Source organism: Aotus nancymaae, unplaced genomic scaffold (assembly GCF_030222135.1).
Source record: "Aotus nancymaae isolate 86718 unplaced genomic scaffold, 86718_ANA_hifiasm-v0.15.2.pri h1tg000008l, whole genome shotgun sequence".
In the NCBI taxonomy this organism is placed as follows: Eukaryota; Metazoa; Chordata; class Mammalia; order Primates; family Aotidae; genus Aotus; species Aotus nancymaae.
The window spans coordinates 17,723,394-17,742,693 of record NW_026988419.1 but is presented as its reverse complement, the minus strand read 5'-3'; the positions used below and the strand labels follow the sequence as shown (position 1 = coordinate 17,742,693).

At 43.6% G+C, this 19,300-nt stretch overlaps 2 protein-coding genes across 3 annotated transcripts in view; one reads left to right on the top strand and one right to left on the bottom strand.

Moving 5' to 3' along the window:
- MREG (melanoregulin) overlaps positions 1-18,765 on the bottom strand; it is a 73,358-nt gene extending 54,593 nt beyond the window's left edge. Inside the window, exon 1 of one of the 2 annotated variants that reach the window (XM_064373014.1) lies at positions 18,529-18,765. Coding sequence is in view for 1 of the 2 variants with exons in the window: in XM_012446342.3 (XP_012301765.2) it covers positions 13,528-13,619 (92 nt within the window). In the remaining variant the exon portion in view is untranslated. Of the gene's footprint in view, positions 1-13,527; positions 13,651-18,528 lie in introns of those variants that run through there. The other variant, XM_012446342.3, reaches the window with a different exon arrangement.
- On the top strand, positions 1,072-1,534 carry LOC105708345 (coiled-coil-helix-coiled-coil-helix domain-containing protein 2-like). Its single transcript, XM_064372812.1, has one exon. The coding sequence runs from the start codon at positions 1,072-1,074 to the stop codon at positions 1,525-1,527; it is 456 nt and encodes a 151-aa protein (XP_064228882.1). The 3' UTR covers positions 1,528-1,534.
- Positions 18,766-19,300: the final 535 nt, after the last annotated feature.

Below are 19,300 nucleotides of genomic sequence, written 5' to 3'. Positions count from 1 at the left end.
TCTAGTTCCATGACTTTAAACATCATCTACATGAGGAGGACTCCCAAATCTGAATCCCCAGCTCAGTACTCTCTCCCAAATTTCAAATTTCCCATCTCCACTGGGATGTCTCACAGGCAACACAAGCTCAGCGTGGTCCAGACCAAGCACCTGCTCTTCCCACTAAACACAACCACAGGCTTCCAACTCAGATGATGGCAACTCCATCCTTCCCATTGCTCAGGCCAAGACCCTGGAGGGCATCTCCCACTCCTTCATCCCTACACCCTGTCCATCAGAAAATCCTATTGGCTCTACATTAAAAAATATCCACCTCTACCACTACACCCTGGGCCAGGGCTTCTTATGTGTTGCATAAGAATTTCTGCAATTATCTTTGTTACCCACCCATTTCTTTCTAGTCTTAACACAACAGCTAAAGTGATCCTTTTAATATGGAAATCACATCATGTCATCCCTCAGCTCAAAACCTGCCAGTGGCTAACCCATTTGGCCCAGAGTACAAGCCCAGGTCCTGCAGTGGTCCACAGGCCTGCAGTGACACTCTGACCACTCTGCCCTCTTCCGTTCCCTGAACCCATCAGTCACACTCTGACCTCAGGGCCCTGGCACTGGCTGATCTTCATCTGCCTAGAATTTTTTTCTCCAGCCAGACACATGCCTCACTCCTCCCTCTCCTTCAAATCTTTGTTTAAACACCACCTCCTCGACAAAGCCTGCCCTGACCATTTAAAATTGCAAACATGCCCCCTTCCTTGATCTGCTTTTGTTTCCCACTGTTTATTGTGCCCCCCACCACTACCGCCACCGCCACTAGAATAAAGCCACAAGGACAGGGATCTGTATATACTTTGCTCAGTGATGTGTCTCAGGGGCTTAAAACGGTGCCTGGCAAGAGAATTGTTGACCCCCGGAGGCGGAGGCTGCAGTGAGCAGAGATCATGTCAACGCAGGCCAGCCTGGGTGACAGAGTTAGACTCCATCTCAAAAAAAAAAAAAAAAAAGCATAGCAGCCGTTGAGCTCTTCTCTGGTTGTCGCACGTCTAAAGGCCGAGCAGCCCCATAGCCAGGATGCCGCGTGGAAGCCGAAGCCGCACCTCCCACGTGGCCCCTCCGGCCAGCCGAGCCCCTCAGATGAGAGCTGTGCCCAGGCCAGCACCAGCCGCTCAGCCACCAGCAGTGGCACCCCTTTCTGCAGTTGGCTCTCCTGCTGCTGCGCCCCGGCAGCCAGGTCTGCTGTCCCAGATGGCAACCACTGCAGCTGGCATGGCTGTGGGCTCTGCTGTGGGGCACACACTGGGCCATGCCATTACTGGGGGCTTCAGTGGAGGAAGTGATCCTGAGCCTGCGAGGCCTGACATCACTTACCAGGAGCCTCAGGGAACCCAGCCGGCACAGCAGCAGCAGCCTTGCTTCTATGAGATCAAACAGTTCTTGGAGTGTGCCCAGAACCAGGGTGACATCAAGCTCTGTGAGGGTTTCAGTGAGGTGCTAAAACAGTGCCGACTTGCAAACGGACTGGCCTAATCAAGAAGTTCAAACTGGAGAAATGGAAAACCAGCTCTCATAACCAAGTTAACTTAATATAAAAATTTAATTAATAGTGAAGGTATAAAGTGTAGCCATCAGTGAAACCTCTCCTGTCATTCCTAGCTTCCTTGCTTCAGAATTGAAATGGAAGGGGGTGTTCCTACTCTGTAGAATTTGGAGCTGGTCAAATGTTTGTGTGGCCTCCTTAAAGTAGCTGTTATGATTTTATTCTTAGTGAGTTAATTAGAATAAAGTGATTTTCTTCCAAAAAAAAAAACGGTGCCTGACACATAGTAAATGCTCAATAAATAGTTGATGAACCAATGCACTCTTGTTTACCAAGTTCATGGGACTCTAAACTGTAGAGATGAGTATGGACTCTGTGTCTTCAGGCTCACAGACAAGCCCCTAACATTTTTTTAGCGGTTTAAATGTGTGAAAATTGGCCTTACAGTCTTGTGGGAGGAAGCAGATGATAAGCACATATGTTTATGTCACATGATAATCAGGACTATAAAGAAATACAGTGAGTAGGGGACACAGTGAAGCGTGGGGCACTGTTTTAAGAGGGCGGTCAGGGAAGAATGTTCTGGTAAAATGACTTTGAGCAGAGATCTGAAAAAAGTGAAGGAGTTATCCACGCAGGGAATTGGAGAAAGAATCTTCGAGGCAGGGCGGGCAGGAAGTGTAAAGTCCTGAGGCAGGGGTGTGGGTGGTATGTTTGAGGAACCAGGAAGAGGCCAGTATGACTGAAGGATGAACAATTAATTTCACCTTATATGCTGACGTTAAGCCATACTTAATAGCCCCAAACTGGAAACCACCCAAAAGTCCAAGAGTAGAATGGGGGAACAAAATGGAATATATTCTAAAGCAGTAAGAACCATGAACCACGGCTACACAAAACACAGAGGACTCTCAAAAAGCTCCACCAACAAAGTAAGTTATATGAGAACACACAGTTTGATCCCATGTATGCAAAGTTTAAAGGCAGGCAAAACAAAAGTGCATCTGTAAGGTGCACACATAGGTGGGAAAGCTATAGAGAAAAACAAGGAAAGGACTATCACAAAAGTCTAGCCATAATCAAGGAGGAGATAAGGGGCTGGCAATAGCTATCTCTTGCCATGGGAGGTGGTTACAGGAGTATTCTCTTTCGAGTTATTCTTTTTTTATTCTGAGACAGGGTCTAGCTCTGTCACCCAGGCTGGAGTGCAGTGGTGCAATCTTGGCCCACTGCAGCCTCTGCCTCCCGGCTTCAAGTGATTCTCCTTCCTCAGCCTCCAGAGTAGTTGGGATTATAGGTGCCCACCACCACAACAAGATATATTTTTTTAATTTTTAGTAGAGACAGAGTTTCACCCTGTTGGCCAGGCTGGTCTCGAACTCCTGACCTCAAGTGATCTGCCTACCTCAGCCTCCCAAAGTGCTGGTATTACAGGCATAAGCCAACCGTGCCCAGCCTATAGCTTTTCTTTATACTGAACATATTTGTGTATGGTCTGTAACATCGCACATTTGAGCACAAGTTTTTAAAAGATTTTTGTTTAAAAAAAAAAAAGCTAAGTAAGAGGCAATTCAGGACAGTGTCACACAGCTCAGGGGTTCTTCAGGTGCGCACTGTGTCACCAAAATTATTTCCTGAAAGGGCACAAAAGAATAGAGTGCATGGTATATAACTGACGCAAAACACAGATTTATTAACAAAACTAAAAAGGACTTTGGTTGCTAACAGATTAAACTATTTTACCCAGCATTTAAGCAGAGTTTACTTATTAAACACAGGTATAGTGATAAGGTCACTTCAAGATTCTAGAGAATAAAAAGCTCCAGAAAACTCTCACATGATGTGTAGGAGAAAGAAATTTCATCTTCTCGGGGACTTCAATGGCACTAAGACTGACTAATGCAGGTCACAAAAAGAGAAGAGGGATGCTGTGGCTTTCCTGGGAAGAAAACCTTTAAAAGTCATCCTTGTGAATTTTGGACAGCTGACTTCTTACAAAGAGCTTCCCTCCTACTTGTTGGACCTGAAGCCCTGTCACCGGGACAACACGTATGCCCCCTCTGATCCTCTCCTGTCTTTCAAGAAGGCAAAAGTACCAGCCTTGTAATGGGAATCTTCCAGCCAGGGCACTTGCCTTCAGTAAAAACCCTTGGTGCCCCTGCAGGGGCTTCCTGTGAATCATTGCCTGGCTATGGAGCTACTGGCTTTGTGAACTGCAGGTTTCTGCAGGAAGCCACAGATGAGGTGTGCCAATCTTCCCAATCTGCTCAGAGACCTGGCTCCGGAAAACCCAATAGCATGTGGTGGGAAAAAAGTCAGGCCATCTGGGCCCTGGTCTGAGAAATCTCACTGACATAAACACACCCGTCAACACTTTCTAAAAGCCCTCCCCACGAAGAGAAGACTATTTGATCAGCTCCAAGGTCATGTGAGTCCACATTGTAAAATGTAAAATTCTACAAATATAAAAGATTATTATACTTCTAGAGCTGGTGGTGATTCCCTCTTAAATGTTGTAAGCCCTCCCTTACCCTCACCCTTCTTTCCCACTGCAGCTGGTTTTTCTAGCTTCGATGCCGGAAAAGGCCCAGTATTTCTAGACCCCGTAACAATTTGCGGAAAGATTCAAACTTCAAACACAATTTCTAACACACACCACGTAAGCCGCTAGTTCCATACCTCTCTGCGCACCAGAAGGGCTCTGCTCTTTCTACGGCATTGAAATATACTAGGATGTGGATCTCAGTTCGGCCACGTGTACCTCTAAGCAAGTTACTGAAATTCTCTGTGCCTCAGTTTCTTCAATGGCCAAGTGGGGATGACCGACATAATTACAGCCAATCCTCATTATTTGCAGATTCTCTATTTGCAAATTCTCCCACTCATCAAAATTTACCTGTAACCCCAAAATCAATATTAGCCACGTTTCCAAAGCCATTCATGAACATGCTTAGAGTGGCAAAAAATGTAGAGTTGCCTGAGACGCACAACGCTCAGCCTTCTTAGTTCAGCTCTCAGACTGGAAACAAGCATTCTTTTTGTGATCACTTAGTAGCATTTTTTTTTTTTTGAGACGGAGTCTTACTCTGTCACCCAGGCTGGAGGGTGGTGTCTCAATCTCAGCTCAGTGCATCCTCCGCCTCCTGGGTTCAAGTGACTGTCCTGCCTCATCCTCCCAAGTAGCTAGGATTATGGACATGTGGTACCATGCCCAGCTAATTTTTGTATTTTTAGTAGAGATGGGGTTTCACCATGTTGTCCAGACTGGTCTTGAACTCCTGACCTCAAGTGATCCACCTGCCTTAGCCTCCCAAAGTGCTGGGATTACAGGTGTGAGCCACCATGTCCGGCACCCAATTTAGTGGCTTTTTTTTTTTTTTGGCATGTTTGTACTTTTGGCTGGCAATTTCACTGTTTAGAATATCTCCCAAGTGTAGTGCTGAAGTGCTAACATACATGTTAGATAAGCTTTACTCAGATGTGAGATATAGGGTGTTGGCCGTGAGTTCAATGTTAGTGGATCAACACTATATATTAAATAAGGTGTCTTTAGGCAGAAACACACAAAAAAAGTTATGTAGTGATTGGTTAACAGGGATCTAATCCTGCCATCAGCTCACACTAACCCTGTATTTCCCCTAGGAACGATGGTTCAGTATTCACTAATTCTGGGTTCAAGTGACTTTACAGAACCTAACTATCACAGACAATAAGAATCAGCTGTGCCCCTTAGGGCTATGGTCGGGATTTCATTAACCAATATAGAAGAAATGGTTTAGCATGAGCCACGCTGCTTGGGGGAGAGGCTGAGCTGAGGAGGAAAATGTCTCTGACAAGGAAGTTTATCTTCCCTGCCCCCATGCTCCTGATCCTGTACAGGCTGGGCTTAGTGCTTGCAATATTCTGTTTCAGTTTGAGTTTGGCCCACACCCGAAGGCCCTGATCAATTCCTTTTTAGAATGACCCTTTGTGTGGGCACGAAATAGTCATCTAGAGCAAACTGAGATTTTATTTTACTTTTCCCTCACAGAAATTCAGGCACTGTAGAACAATAAAACACTGATGTCTGTTCTTCATTCATTGCCTTCAGATGAGGGGATCAAGTTTGTTATCATGAATGGAAGCTTCAGGTGGGCATCGAGATGAACAAGGAACAAAATAGCTTTGGAAGCTCATTATATAGTCCACTTGGGTAGCTTCAAAGAGAGCCACACATGAAAACATAGCTATCGTTGTCCACTCTTTGCATTTCTTCTTTTGCTTTTCAAAAACCAGACAGTTGTAATGATGTTTATCAGTTAGTAACAGCTAATAGAAGTTAGAGAGTGACAACTGTAATTCCCTGAAAAAGTTCAAAGTAACCCTTGTGAAAGATGCCTTGGTGCATGGCATTTACACCACTGCCAGCTCTTTTGTGTTCTGATTCAGCATCTCCCAGGCCTCTGCTGTCTGTATTAGATCCGATATGGCAGTAGACTCCAGAGGACTTGGGATCTCTCTCCTTAAAGGTGACTGCCGCTGTGACTCCAGGAACGCAAACATGCTCAGGTAGATTTTTTTTTTTCAGACGGAGTCTTGCTCTATCACCCAGGCTGGAGTGCAGTGGCATGATCTCAGCTCACTGCAAACTCTGCCTCCTGGGTTCAAGCAATTCTTCTGCCTCAGCCTCCCCAGTAGCTGTGATTACAGGTGCCCACCACCACACCTGGCTAATTTTTTTTTTAAATAGAGACGGGGTTTCACCATGTTGGCCAGCCTGGTCTTGAACCCCTGACCTCAGGTGATTCGCCTGCTTCGGCCTCCCAAAGTGCTGGGATTACAGGTGTGACCCACCACGCCTGGCCTCAGGTAGACTTTTATATGGCAAGAGCATGCTCATATCACTGTTGGAAGAAAGTCATGCTACAAAAGTGAAATAATAACGAATGCTTTGGGCTCACACATTTTTCCAAAAGTACTCTGTAATGGGTTGAATAGTTTCGCCCCAAAAGATATGTCCACATCCTAATCCCTAGTAGCTATAATTTTGACCCTATTTGAAAACAAGGGCTTTGAAGATATAATTAAGTCAAGGATCTTGAGACGAAGTCATCCTAGGTTTTAGGGTGGGCCCTAAATCCAATGACTGGTGTCCTCATAAGAGAAAAGACAGGGAGATTTGAGACACAGAGGAGAGACACATCAGAGATGAGGGAGGCAAAGACTGAAACTGGGCAGCGACAAGCCAAGGAACACTGGGAGCCACCAGAAGCTGGAATCAGTGAAAAATGATTCTCCCCTAGACCCTGTGGAAGCCGAAACCTTGACACAGAACCTCAAACCTTATACAGACGATTGATAATGCAACTCCTACATGGCTCAGTCCTAAAATTGGGGAACACAAGAGAAAACAGTGAGTAGATGATTCAAAGATCGAACAAAACCTTTGACTTTCTTTGGGACTAAAGCCTGGGTTAGGATCAAGCCTGTGTGAGAATCAGGCCATGTGTCCTCTCTCCAGACCCAGACTTGTTCTTAAGCTTCCTTCCATAAAAATGGCCCACTCAAAATTATTCACTGCTGAGGCAGCCCTGGACAGAAGAGTTAGACAAAGGTCAGAATTCACATATCAGGCTCCTCCCGGCACTACAGCCAGCCTCACGGCTCTGTATTCCATGTCGGGTCAAACACAGTGTTGGCTAACACAAGTCCACAGGCAGAGGACAATCAATCCTGGAACAACCCTTCAAGATCATGATTAAAGTCTGATTGTCTTATTTTACAAAAGAAGAAACCACATTCAAGGAAGTTAGGAGACCTCCCAGGATCTCAAAGCTGGCTAATAGCTGGGACTAGGAATCTGGTCTCCTAACTCCCACTGGGCCTGGTTCATAGAGCTAGATGGCTTCCACATCTAGATGGAAAACTTATAACAATCAAGGAATAAAAAAAGGAAAGGAGAAGGGAGCCAGAATAGTCAGGGCTGAGGCTAGTGATATCCAATAATTTCTAGTATATAAATATGATGCTACTTTTGGAAAGCATCTGGTAGTTATCTGAATGTCCTGCAAGGTAAGGCGTGGACATTGAAGTCAAACACACAGATTCAAATTCTGGCCCTCTTTTTTTTTTTTTAAAGTTCAGAGGTACAAATACAGGTTTGTTACATAAGTCAACTTGTGTCATGGGGGTCTGTTGTACAGATTATTTCATCACCCAGGTATTAAACCTTATACCCATTAGTTATTTTTCCCAGTCCTCTCCCTCCTCCCACCTGCCACCTTCTGAAAGGCTCCAGTGTGTTGTTTCCCTCTAAGTGTCCATGTGCTTTCCAACTTTCAGCTGTGACTTTGAATTATTTAAATTCTTTAAGTCCTGGGTTCCTCATCTATGAATGGAGATAACATCTACGTCATTTGGTCACAGTGGCAATCAAATGACAAGGTGTGTAAAGAAACCTCACTTACACAAGAGCCTATATGCCAGTATGCGCCATGTTTAAGAAAAATAAACACAGATTCAGTGTAAAGGTCACCACTGGGGGTGACAGCTGGATGCAGCTATGGAGAAATATGTGGGTGACTCAACTCTATTTAAAGTTTTCTTTCTTAATGTGAGTGCTAGGTATATGGTATTAGCTTTATCATTCTTCACAATGTTTTGCCTTAAATACCATTTAAAATGTTACACATAGAAAGCAATTGATAAATGAACAGTTGTTATAATTATTATTAATGAAAAAGTATGAGTCAGGTGCAGTGGCTCGTGCCTGCAATCCCAGCACCTTGGGAGGCCGAGGCAAGCAGATCACAAAGTCAGGAGTTTAAGACCAGCCTGGTCAACATGGTGAAACCCAGTCTCTACTAAAAATACAAAAATTAGCTGGGCATGGTGGTGTGCACCTGTAATCCCAGCTACTCAAGAGGCTGAGGCAGGAGAATCACTTGAACCTGGGAGGCGGAGGTTGCAGCAAGCCGATATCATGCTATTGCACTCCAGCCTGGACAACAGAGCAAGACTCTGTCTCGGGGAAAAACAAAAAAAAAAAAGGATTTATTCAATTCTTGTTCAATGTAGAGCACTGTACTGGGCACCACAGGGGACACTGGGGCTGTAGCACCCACCTCATAACTGTAACACTAAGCAAAATGCAGTAAGTGACCTGAGGGGTAAAAATAAAGAAATGAGACACCATAACTTCTTGGGGAAACTTTCTTTCTTTTTATTTTTTTAGTCAGAGTCTCACACTGTAACCCGGGTTGGAGTGCAGTGGCGCGATCTCAGCTCACTGCAACCTCTGCCTCCCAGGTTCAAATGATTCTCCTGCCTCAGCTCCTGAGTAGCTAGGATTACAGGCACCCGCCACCACACCCAGCTAATTTTTTGCATTTTTAGTAGAGATGGGTTTCATTATGTTTGCCAGGCTGGTCTCGAACTCCTGACCTCATGATCCACCTGCCTCGGCCTCCCAAAGTGCTGGAATTACAGGTATGAGCCACCGCACCTGGCCAACTTCTTGGGGAGACTTTCTAAGGCTTCATTAAAAAGGTGGCTACTGAAAAGGTAGTCTTTAAAATCCGAGCAGAGTTTTAAGAAGTAGAGAAAACAAAAAGGTGTCTCTGCTAACAATTATGGCACTGACAATGACACCAGGAAGAAAACCCACATGATGAGGCTGATCACAGACAAAGAGACTAGAGAAAGCAAAATCAGAGAAGCAGGGCAGCAGGAAATGTAAAAGAAGGATGAATAGTCTGCACAGAGGTATTCCATGTACACTGAGAAAAGAACATTCAATTTATTTATCTTTCAAGAGAGCAATTTTCAAGAGAGTATCTTTCAAGAGTGCAATTTTCATGAAAATATACAGGGGGCAGAAACCAGATTTCATTGCCTGGCAAACAGTAGGAGCCCAATAACTACTCACTTAATAAATGGATGCTACACAAATGGGTTTGCAATCCTTCAGTCCCATCTTGAGCATCAGTATTTAGAGGTGTGCTTTTCAAAGGGTGTTCCTAGACCACCTGCAGCAAAACCACCTGGCATGTTTACTGAAATGCAGAATTCCAGGCTCCATCCCAGACCCAGTGAGTCACAATCTTTAGGATGGGTCCCAAAAGCTGCATTCAAAGCAAATTTACCAGGTCATTCTAAGTGGGGGGAAAAAACAAAGGTGAAGAAGGAGGTGGGGTTGCAGTTTACTATTCTTTAAAGACATTTGTGCCTTATACAAAGAACAACAGAGAATAAGAGTTGAAGGGCAGGACCATAGCAAGATGAATTTTTAGTTGGGGGAGACCTCAGCAGATTTCTAGAGAAAGGGGAAAGAAAAAAAGAAAAACAGAAAGAAAGAAAACTAGCAGGCCAGAGAGAAATACAGATGCAAATCAGAAAAAGTGGGCCATGCACAGTGGCTCATGCCTGTAATCCCAGCACTTTGGGAGGCGAAGGCGGGCGAATAACCTGAAGTCTAGGGTTCAAGATCAGCTTGACCAACGTGGAGAAACCCCATCTCTACTAAAAATACAAAAAATTAGCCGGGCATGGTGATGCATTCCTATAATCCTAGCTACTCGGGAGGCTGAGGCAGGAGAATCACTTGAACCCGGGAGGCAGAGGTAGCAGTGAGCTGAGATCACGCCATTGCACTCCAGCCTGGGCAATAAGCATGAAACTCCATCTCAAAAAAAAAAAAAGAAAAGAAAAGGCATTCCCCCTCAGAGATATGTTTCCAGAAAAAGCAAAAAAGACCAAGGTCAAAAACATCAGTGGCACTGGCAGTCTGGCAAATGAGCTGGAACCAAGCGTTGTTTTTCCTCAATGAACAAGAGTCCCTGGTGCATTTTGGAAAAGGACTGGGGTGATCATGCACACAGGTGACAGATGTCTTCCCTGACCTCACCTCTTCCAGGCACTATTGTCTTAGGGAGTGAAAACATGGAAACCATTCTTGTAAACAGTAAAGAATTTGGTTTGAGAATAAAAGATGTCTGAACAAAATTTTTTTATAGATGGAAAAAAAATGACATGAAGAATGACGTTCTCAATAAAATAATAATTTGGACCATCTTCCCACATGATTTTACCACATCAAGATTTCAAACCAGGCTGGGCATGGTGGCTCACGCCTGTAATCCCAGCACTTTGGGAAGCCAAGACAGGTGGATCACGAGGTCAGGAGTTCAAAACCAGCCTGGTTGACACAGTGAAACCCCATCTCTACTAAAAATAAAAAAATTAGCTGAGTATGGTGGCACATGCCTGTAATCCCAGCTACTCGGGAGGCTGAGGGAGGAGAATCACTTGAACTTCGGAGGCAAAGTTTACAGTGAGCCAAGATTGTGCCATTGCACTCCAGCCTGGGTGACAAAGCAAGACTGCGTCTCAAAAAAAAAAAAAAAGAAAATTTCAAACCAGTCATTTTTGGATAGAGTTCGCCAGTTCCTCAAAAAGTTAGATATACTGTTACTATACAATCCAGCAATTCCACTCCTAGGTATTTACCCAAGGGAGCTGAAACATCAACACAGAAATCTGTATGTACCTGAATTTCACAGCAGCACTTATAATAGCCAAAAGGTAGAAGCAATCCAAATGTCAATCCACTAATGAATGGATAAACAAACTGTGATATATCCATACAACGAAACATTCAGCCATAAAAAGGAACGAGGTGCTAATACATGCTAAAGCACAATGAACTTGACACCATTCTGTGAAGTGAAAGAAGCCAGATACCTAAGGCCACATATTGCATAATGCCACTTAAACAAAATGTCCAGAACAGACAAATCTAGAGTCAAAAAGTAGACTAGTGGTTGCCTGAGTTGGGGAAGAGAGATAGGAAAGAGTGACCACTAAAGGATGTGGTGTTTCTTTTTGGGGGTGATGAAACCCACTGGAATTAGATAGTGGAGATGGTTGCTCAACTCTGTGAATATACTAAAAACTACTGAATTTTAGTTGATTTTAAATCAACTTAAAAAAAAGTTTTCAGATCCAACCTTCACATGACTTGTATAGGAAAGAACCTGCAGGTACCCATATACACACACGCCACTGTTCCACATACTCATTAATAAGCTATTCTTCCCAAATATTGTTATATGGAAATGGTGCCAGAATGACACTAAACCACATGAGACCAGTCCGCTAATATCCACATGCTCAGGATAACAATGATAATAACCAGAATTTATTGAGTGTTAACTATTTGTCACACTCTTTACTAAGCACTTTAAATGTATTATCTCCTTTCATCTCTCAGGGCAACCTTTTGAAGTATGTACTATTATCATCCCCATTTTACAGATGAGGAAATTGAGGTACAAGTAATTTTAATAACTTGTGCCAGGTCACTCAGATGGGTGAGCAGACTCATTCCAGGCAAACTGATTCACAAGCACTATGCTATTCTGCTCCAATCGACCCTGGGGCTTCTTAAAATCACATGCAAAATTCACTGACTTTATTCACTGGATATAAGCCAAGACAGGAGAGGGTCTACATTTTAAAACAATCAGAACTATTAACTGAAACAGCAATCCTGGACAGACCCCTGGAAATACTCAGGCCTCTGAGGATGAAACTAAGCTCAAGACTGTATTTCATGTTACTAAGAGCCCTGACAAGTTCAGTGTATAACCTAAGCATAAAATTCTAGATTGTATTACCCACTACATATTAGATTAGAGATACATTATTCCATTTCTCCCTACCCACAATAATCTAAAAATCTAAGTGGGAGTGCCATCGACAAGAGCAATCAAAAACACTGTGTATTGTGTGTATGACTTTATATATATAATATACATGAGCTACATGTTTATATACACGTGTGCTCACCAAACAGCAAGGAGTAGATGGTAATTTCTAAGTCCTAAATCCTAGAAGAGGAAGATGGATAAGGGCAAAGTAATCAAAGAAGACTGCTTGAGAAGGCCTTGAAAATAGATTTTAGGAAGGAGGGGCAAGGATAAAGGTCACCACTTGAGGGAGGGTTGGAGCGAATGAGTGGATTATTCCCACGGCCTTAAGGAGTGTACACTGTTTAATGTACTAGAAAATCAGAGTGGACAGGCAGGAAGGGGTTATGTAAGATCTCCAAAGTCAAGGGGGTGTTTGGACTTGATAAAGTAAGAAAAGGTAAGTCATTCCTTAGAAAAAGTTGTGCAAACTGTATTACATGAGTTGCCTACTTCAAAAGAAAGAAACTCTGGCTTTAGTATCTGCTTACTCAACCCTGGAATTCCACCTGAAGTACTGTTTCCTAATTCCATTTTAAATATTCTGTTTCTGTCATGTCTACCCCTGAGGCATGACCTAGTCCAATCTCAATTTCAGCAAATTCAAGATAGAAAATCATTGCTTAAAATCACAGCCCTGAACAAAACTGGGGTGGTAGAGTCTCTTCACAAAGCCTCTTAGCTTATTGCTAATGAGCATTTCCTCACACTTCATAGCTTAACCTGTAATGAATCAACATCCTAGTGAATAGGCTGCCCCTTGATGAAACATGCATATTTTTCATGTGAAAAATATTTCCTTGTACTCAGTCATTGGAATCGTTTTTATTGAGTAATAAAATTGAATGAGAAATAGACAACTTTTTTGCTGAGTGACACAGAAATCCACAGTCACCCGTTTCACTGTAATACACTGATCAAATACCCAGTTACAGGTGCATTATATCAGACGTCTAAGGAAACTTCTGATAAACTTCTCTCCCTTACTTCCCTGCCCAGGCAGGACACTCGAATTCTTGGCACTTGGCACAGTCATCCAGCTGGGTCTTAGGTGTCTCCGAAGATTTGTGCTTTTGGGCAAAAATCTTACTCAAGGAACAAACCCAAAACATCCCATAAGGAACCAAAGGGCTGAGATGGCGCCTCCCCGTGCCCTTATAGCAAGCCCACCTCCCTAATCACACAAGCACACAGGTGTCCACACTGCTGATGCCCGGCGGCGGCCCAAGTAAGCCCAGATCCCCGTCCGGGCGGCGCACCCACCTGACCAGAGGCTCCTTCTCAGGCAGAGCGCGCTCCTCCAGACACTTGCACCGGCAGCAGCACAGGTTCCTCAGCCAGTCCCTCAGCCCCATGGAGAGCGAGGGCCCCCACCGGCGCCAGAAGCCTGGGAGCGAGTCGCCGCGGCGGGAGATCGAGGCTGAGGCGGGGCCACAGGGCCGGCGTCCAAGTGCGGGGACAGCGGCAGCCCGAGCGTCGCGGGCCGATCCGCGCGCATCACGCCGCGGCCGGGGACGCGGGCGAGGGCTGCAGGCCGCGCGCCCTCCTCTGCTTGCGTTTTGTTTGGGGCGTGAGTTTTCTTGGGGCTTTTTTTCCTCTCTTTAAATTCCCCGACCGCAATTTGGGGCGCATGCGTCCCCGAGACGCCCCGCTGTCGCCCCCTAAGGGGGAAGCAGGGACTCCAGCCAATCCGCAAAATCCCAGGGCGCCGACAGCAGGCAGCCCGGCTGGGGAAAGGCGGGGAGGGGAAAGCCCTGGAGCCACAGAGCACGAGGTTGGGCTGAATCTATTCATACCTTTTATTGGCTTCACTACTCGAGGAAATTAAAGATCCTCCCTCAACCCCACACGCCTTCAAAGCAGAGTTTTGGGCATGTTTTTGACGTCAGCCCCACACAGAGTAAACCATGGATTGATGCATATAGACGTAGTGGTGTTTTTTTTTTTTAAAGTAATATACTCACAATTATTTGAAAACTTCTTTTCAAACCTCCTAGTCCTTAAATAGCCCCTATATGTGAGGCAACTACTTGAGAGTTTCCAGAGCTGTTTATTTATATATAGTGTATTTATTTGTGCTTGTACAAACTTGTTAATATATGTCCTCCTCCCTTTGACCCAAACAGCGGCACACTTCACACATTTCTGCACCTGGCTTGTTCGGTTCAGCGTATCATGGAGGCTGTCCCACGTCCGCGCATGGGTATCCTCCTCTCATTTTAACAGTTGTAGGCTAAGCCATTTTAAAGATACCCACGTGTTAATTACCCAGACCCCTATTGATGGACATATGAGTGGATTCCAGCTTTCATTATTAAGATAATGCTGCAGTCAACATTCTTGAACCAACGTATTTGCACACATCTGCAAGAATATCTATTGAATAAATATTTGGCAGTTGAATTGCTGGGTCGTTGGTAAGATGCCTTTTTAATTTTGATGGATCTTGCCAAATTGCTCCCCAAAGAAAGAATCCGAATTTGCACTCTGACCAGCAACATATGAAAGCATCTACTTTCCTAAGCCCTCACCAAATACAAGGTACAATCTAAAGTTTTGTCTTTTCCAGTCTGATTTATTCAACAAATATTTATTGAGCATCTCATCTGTTAGGTGCCAGGCATTTTCTAAGAGCTGAGAATGCAAGTGAATGAAACAAATACAAATCTTTACTCTCATGGAGCAAACATTCTAGTGGAGAAGTCAGACAAATAAAACGTTATCTAGTATGTTAGGAGTTGATATGGACTATGGAGAAAAATAAGGCAGGGAAGGGAATAAGAAGTGCCAGGGAGAGCCAGGTGTGTGTGTGTGCGTGCACGTGCATTGAGGTGGAGGGAAGTGGTGCCTGCACTTTTAAATAAGGTGATCAGGGAAGGCCTCGCTGAGACTGTAACATGTAAGCAAAAACTTGAAGGAGGTGAGCAAGCTAGCCATGGTACCACCAGGAAAAGTATTTCAGGCAGAGTGAACACTATGGGCCAAATCCCAGAGGAGAGAAAATAAACTATAGTGTTCCTGTATGGACTCCAGGGGCCCTAGAGAGAAGGGGGCCATGAATGAGGAAGAGTCATAGGAGATAGAGGAAGGTGGGACATTGTAGGACATTGATTGCAAGGACTCTAGATTTTGCTCCACATGAGCCGAGTAAATCTTCGGAGGTTTTTGAGTAGAGAGAATGATATGTTCTGACCGAGATGGTAACAGACTCCACTGGCTGCTGTCTTGAGAAAAACCTAAGTGTCAAAGATATGCAAATGGAGGCCATTCTAATGATCTAGGTGACAGATGACGGTGGCTTAGATAGACCAGGGTGGTGGGTGGTAGCAGTTGAGATGGTAAGGAACGGATAGACTCTGGATGGAATTTGAAGGTAGAGCCAACAAGATATGCTGGAGGATTATAAGTAGGGTGTGAAAAGAAAGAAAAAAGTGAGTCCCAAGTTTTGGATTTATAAACATGGAGGCTGAGTCTCCACTGGCTGAGATAGAGGAGTGTGGGAGGAGCCAGCTTGGAGCGGGAGGAGGAAGAGCAAGAGCTTATGAAAGTGTCAATACTCATGGGTTGTTATTATTTTTAAAAGTGTCTTACTACACATAGGTTTGTTCTGTTCCAGCTACAGTGTGAGGCTGAAGGGACTTATCAAGTACATATTCATTAAGAGGCTACGAAGGGAGAAGAAAAAATAACAGAAGGTCCCTGCAGCCTCTGGCTTGGCTGGGGAGACAGGATATGGACCTATCATAAAACATTAACAGGATGTGACAGAGTACCAGCTGTCACCAGACAGCACAGGACTGTGGTGTCAAGCCCACACTATGCCACTTATCACTTGCACCTGGTGCCAGGATGGAGGCTGAGTGTGGTTTTAGAAACCACACTTCCTACTAGCTGGAAAATCCCCTGATAAAAATGACTATATTCTGAAATTAGATTTTGGATTTTGAGATAACCCACCTAGGTTCAAGTAGAAAGTGGGTAAAGGAGGTTCCCAAAATGTGAACTCAGCTAGCAAGAAAATGAAATCTAGGGACTGATAGCTACTAGTAACTATTGGAGTTGGATTTGCTGAGAATGGAGAAATTGGAACATTCAACTCCTGGAAAAAAGAGGTGCTGTGCCCCATTACTAACTCTGATTTTTAAACATGTCATCTAATTTTATGAACCTCAGTTTTCTAATCTGTGAAATGGAGGTGACAAGTCTTACCCTATTCAACACAGTTATGAGACACAAATGAGATAGTTTTAAAACCTTTATCTCTGAAGAAATATCAGAATTGAATATTATTAATCAAATTCAAATAATGGAGGCCTGTTGGGGGAAATGTCTGCTCTAACACTACTCAGCCTGCATATGACATTTGTACCTCTGCAATATGCAGGCATCTTTTATGTTGTTTGTTTCAGACAGGATATTTATAGAAAGCCACAGAACCACATCTATTTAACAGACTTGATCAAGAGGTTAATGTCCTGCCTTACTATGGATCATATCTAATGTCTGCCAACTCTAACAGTTACTAACATTTTTTTAAGATTAATTTTAAGTTGTAAAACTTCTAAATGAAGTAGTCCTCTAAAATATTGGAATATTACAGTACAGATTTCCTCAATTGACTATCCACAATCCTAATCACCTTTCTACCTCCACCCCCTATATCACCCAGGTTAACCATTATTATCAATATGGTACAAACCTTTTTCTGGACACATAAACACATATGTGTACTTGTGATGTACCATCATTGTGTGTGATGTTATTATCGGTAGTGAGTTTTGTTTTGTTTATCTGAAAGGCATGCATGCATCTATTTGCAAGCTTTTTCTACTTAATAATATGTTTTGGAGAGCAATGCTTGTTAGTACACATAATACTACCTCATTCTTATTAACTGATATAAGTATTCTGCTTATTAGGCTTTTAGGGATTTTTATCTAAATGTCTTTCTTAGCATCTTCCCAGAATTTGAATACCTTCATGATTTCCTTGTTGATAAATTAGAACTTTGATAGGAATTAAAACATGACCAAACTCTCCAGTTTCACATTCAGATGAATTCACATTTTAGCAATCCCATTTCCTAGTTCAGATATCATTCGCAGGGGAGTAGCAAGCTTCCCCTTTTTTAGAGTGGTGCTAGATGGTTCCTGCTGCCTGAGTTGACGCCAACACAGCCAACCACAAGCAGCAGCATCTGACTTTTACCAAGAGCCCCTGGGCACCTGATGTCTAGGGAGTAAGCAGTCCCCTGGGGCACCTAGTGACTCACAGCCCTATCAGCTGCTTGTTTCCAAGGCAGACCTTCTGGGTCCTATTTTCAGATTTCCCCATAGCAGGGAAAACTCTAGAGTCTGGTTTGAAAACAACTCGCATAGTTTGGAGGCCCCTCTCTTTAAGAAATTTTTGACAACTTCTGAGAGTTGGAGGAAAAGATATAGGCAGGGAGGAAAAATTAGAAATTCAAAACATTTAAGCTCCGGCTGGGCACGGTGGCTCATGCCTGTAATCCTAGCACTTTGGGAGGCCAAGGTGGGTAGATCACCTGAGGTCAGGAGTCCAAGACCAGCACGGCCAACATAGTGAAACCCTGACTTTACTAAAAATAAAAATAAAATAAAATAAAAATTAGCCAGAAGTGGTGGTGTATACCTGTAATCCCAGCTACTCAGGAGGCTGAGGCAGGAGAATTGCTTGAACCCTGGAGACAGAAGTTGCAGTGAGCTGAGATCACACCACTGCACTCCAGCCTGGGTGACACAGCAAGACTATCTTAAAAAATATATATATATATATATATATATATATACACATATATATAGATAACATAGCATGAGTTGGTATCATTCAGTTATTCATTCTACAAAAATGTATTGAGCCAGGCACTGGGAATACAATGGTGAACTAGAATGTAGGGTCCATTTATGGAGGCAAAGACTTTGTTTTGTTCGTTGCAATATCCCCAACACCTAGAACACCACAGACCTTGCCATATCACAACATCTAGAACAATCTATGCACATAGTGGGCACTTAACAAATGTGCTGAATATATGCAAGAAAACAAAAAAAGAGCTATTTAGTGTTTGCATGGGAGTTATGTTTAATTCTGAGGAGTCTATTTATGAGCTGCCCAAATCCAGCAGAGAAAAACTAACAAGCACTGTCTTCCTTAGAGAAAAAAGAGAGCTTCTGAAACAAACCAGTACTCTGAGCCAAGCATCATCACTCACCCCAAGTGATCCAAGACAGAGAAGCAACATACCTCACATCTCCAGAGAAGTCACATCAGGGAGTGACATGACTAATGTCACCGAAGTAAAATCCAGCCAAAGGTCCTTAAAGAGTCTCTTGTTTCTGCCTCTGTAGTATCCCTCACTCTGCCTTTTGATAATAGCATTTTATTTTCCTTTGAAGAACACCCCGCTCCCAGTTCCATAGGTTGGCTGTAACAATGAAGGTACCCTCCATCCCACACCTCTAACCCCCAACAAGAAAAGAACATGTGACCAAGAAATTGACATGTGATCAGATGAGCCAATCAAATACTCGTTCTATAATTTGCATCTTAAGGGCAAAGACTCAAAGTTGGAAAACAGCTGGAGTTGAGGCATGATTTAAAGGGTAGCATCTTGAAGAGCAGGCTCAACCACAATCGTTCCAGGCTTTAGATGCTTAGAGCTTTCCTGCTCTTGCATTTCTGAAACAATGTCTATTATTCTAGCTGTTTAGTGTTCCCAGCATTCTATGGGTTACTCCATAACTTGTTAATCAACACTGTTTTTTTTTTCTTTTTTGGCTTAACCAATGTTAGAGTCTGTTGCTTCAGAACTAACCCCATACAGTCCCCTGAAGTGGGTTAAGGGGCAGGAAAAAGGTAATTATGATAAGAGAGAGAGCTGATCCTGAAAGAACACAACCCTCTTTTAGGCAGGGTACAACACACCGAAGTTTGATATAGTCAGGTGAGACTTTTATTTCTGTTTCTCTGCTTGGCTTCACCTTCCTGAAGAGAAACAGACACCATCTGTCTGTTT

Bases quoted from the DNA above. Each gene is read 5' to 3' on its own strand.
- LOC105708345 (XM_064372812.1), top strand. From the start codon at position 1,072: ATGCCGCGTGGAAGCCGAAGCCGCACCTCCCACGTGGCCCCTCCGGCC.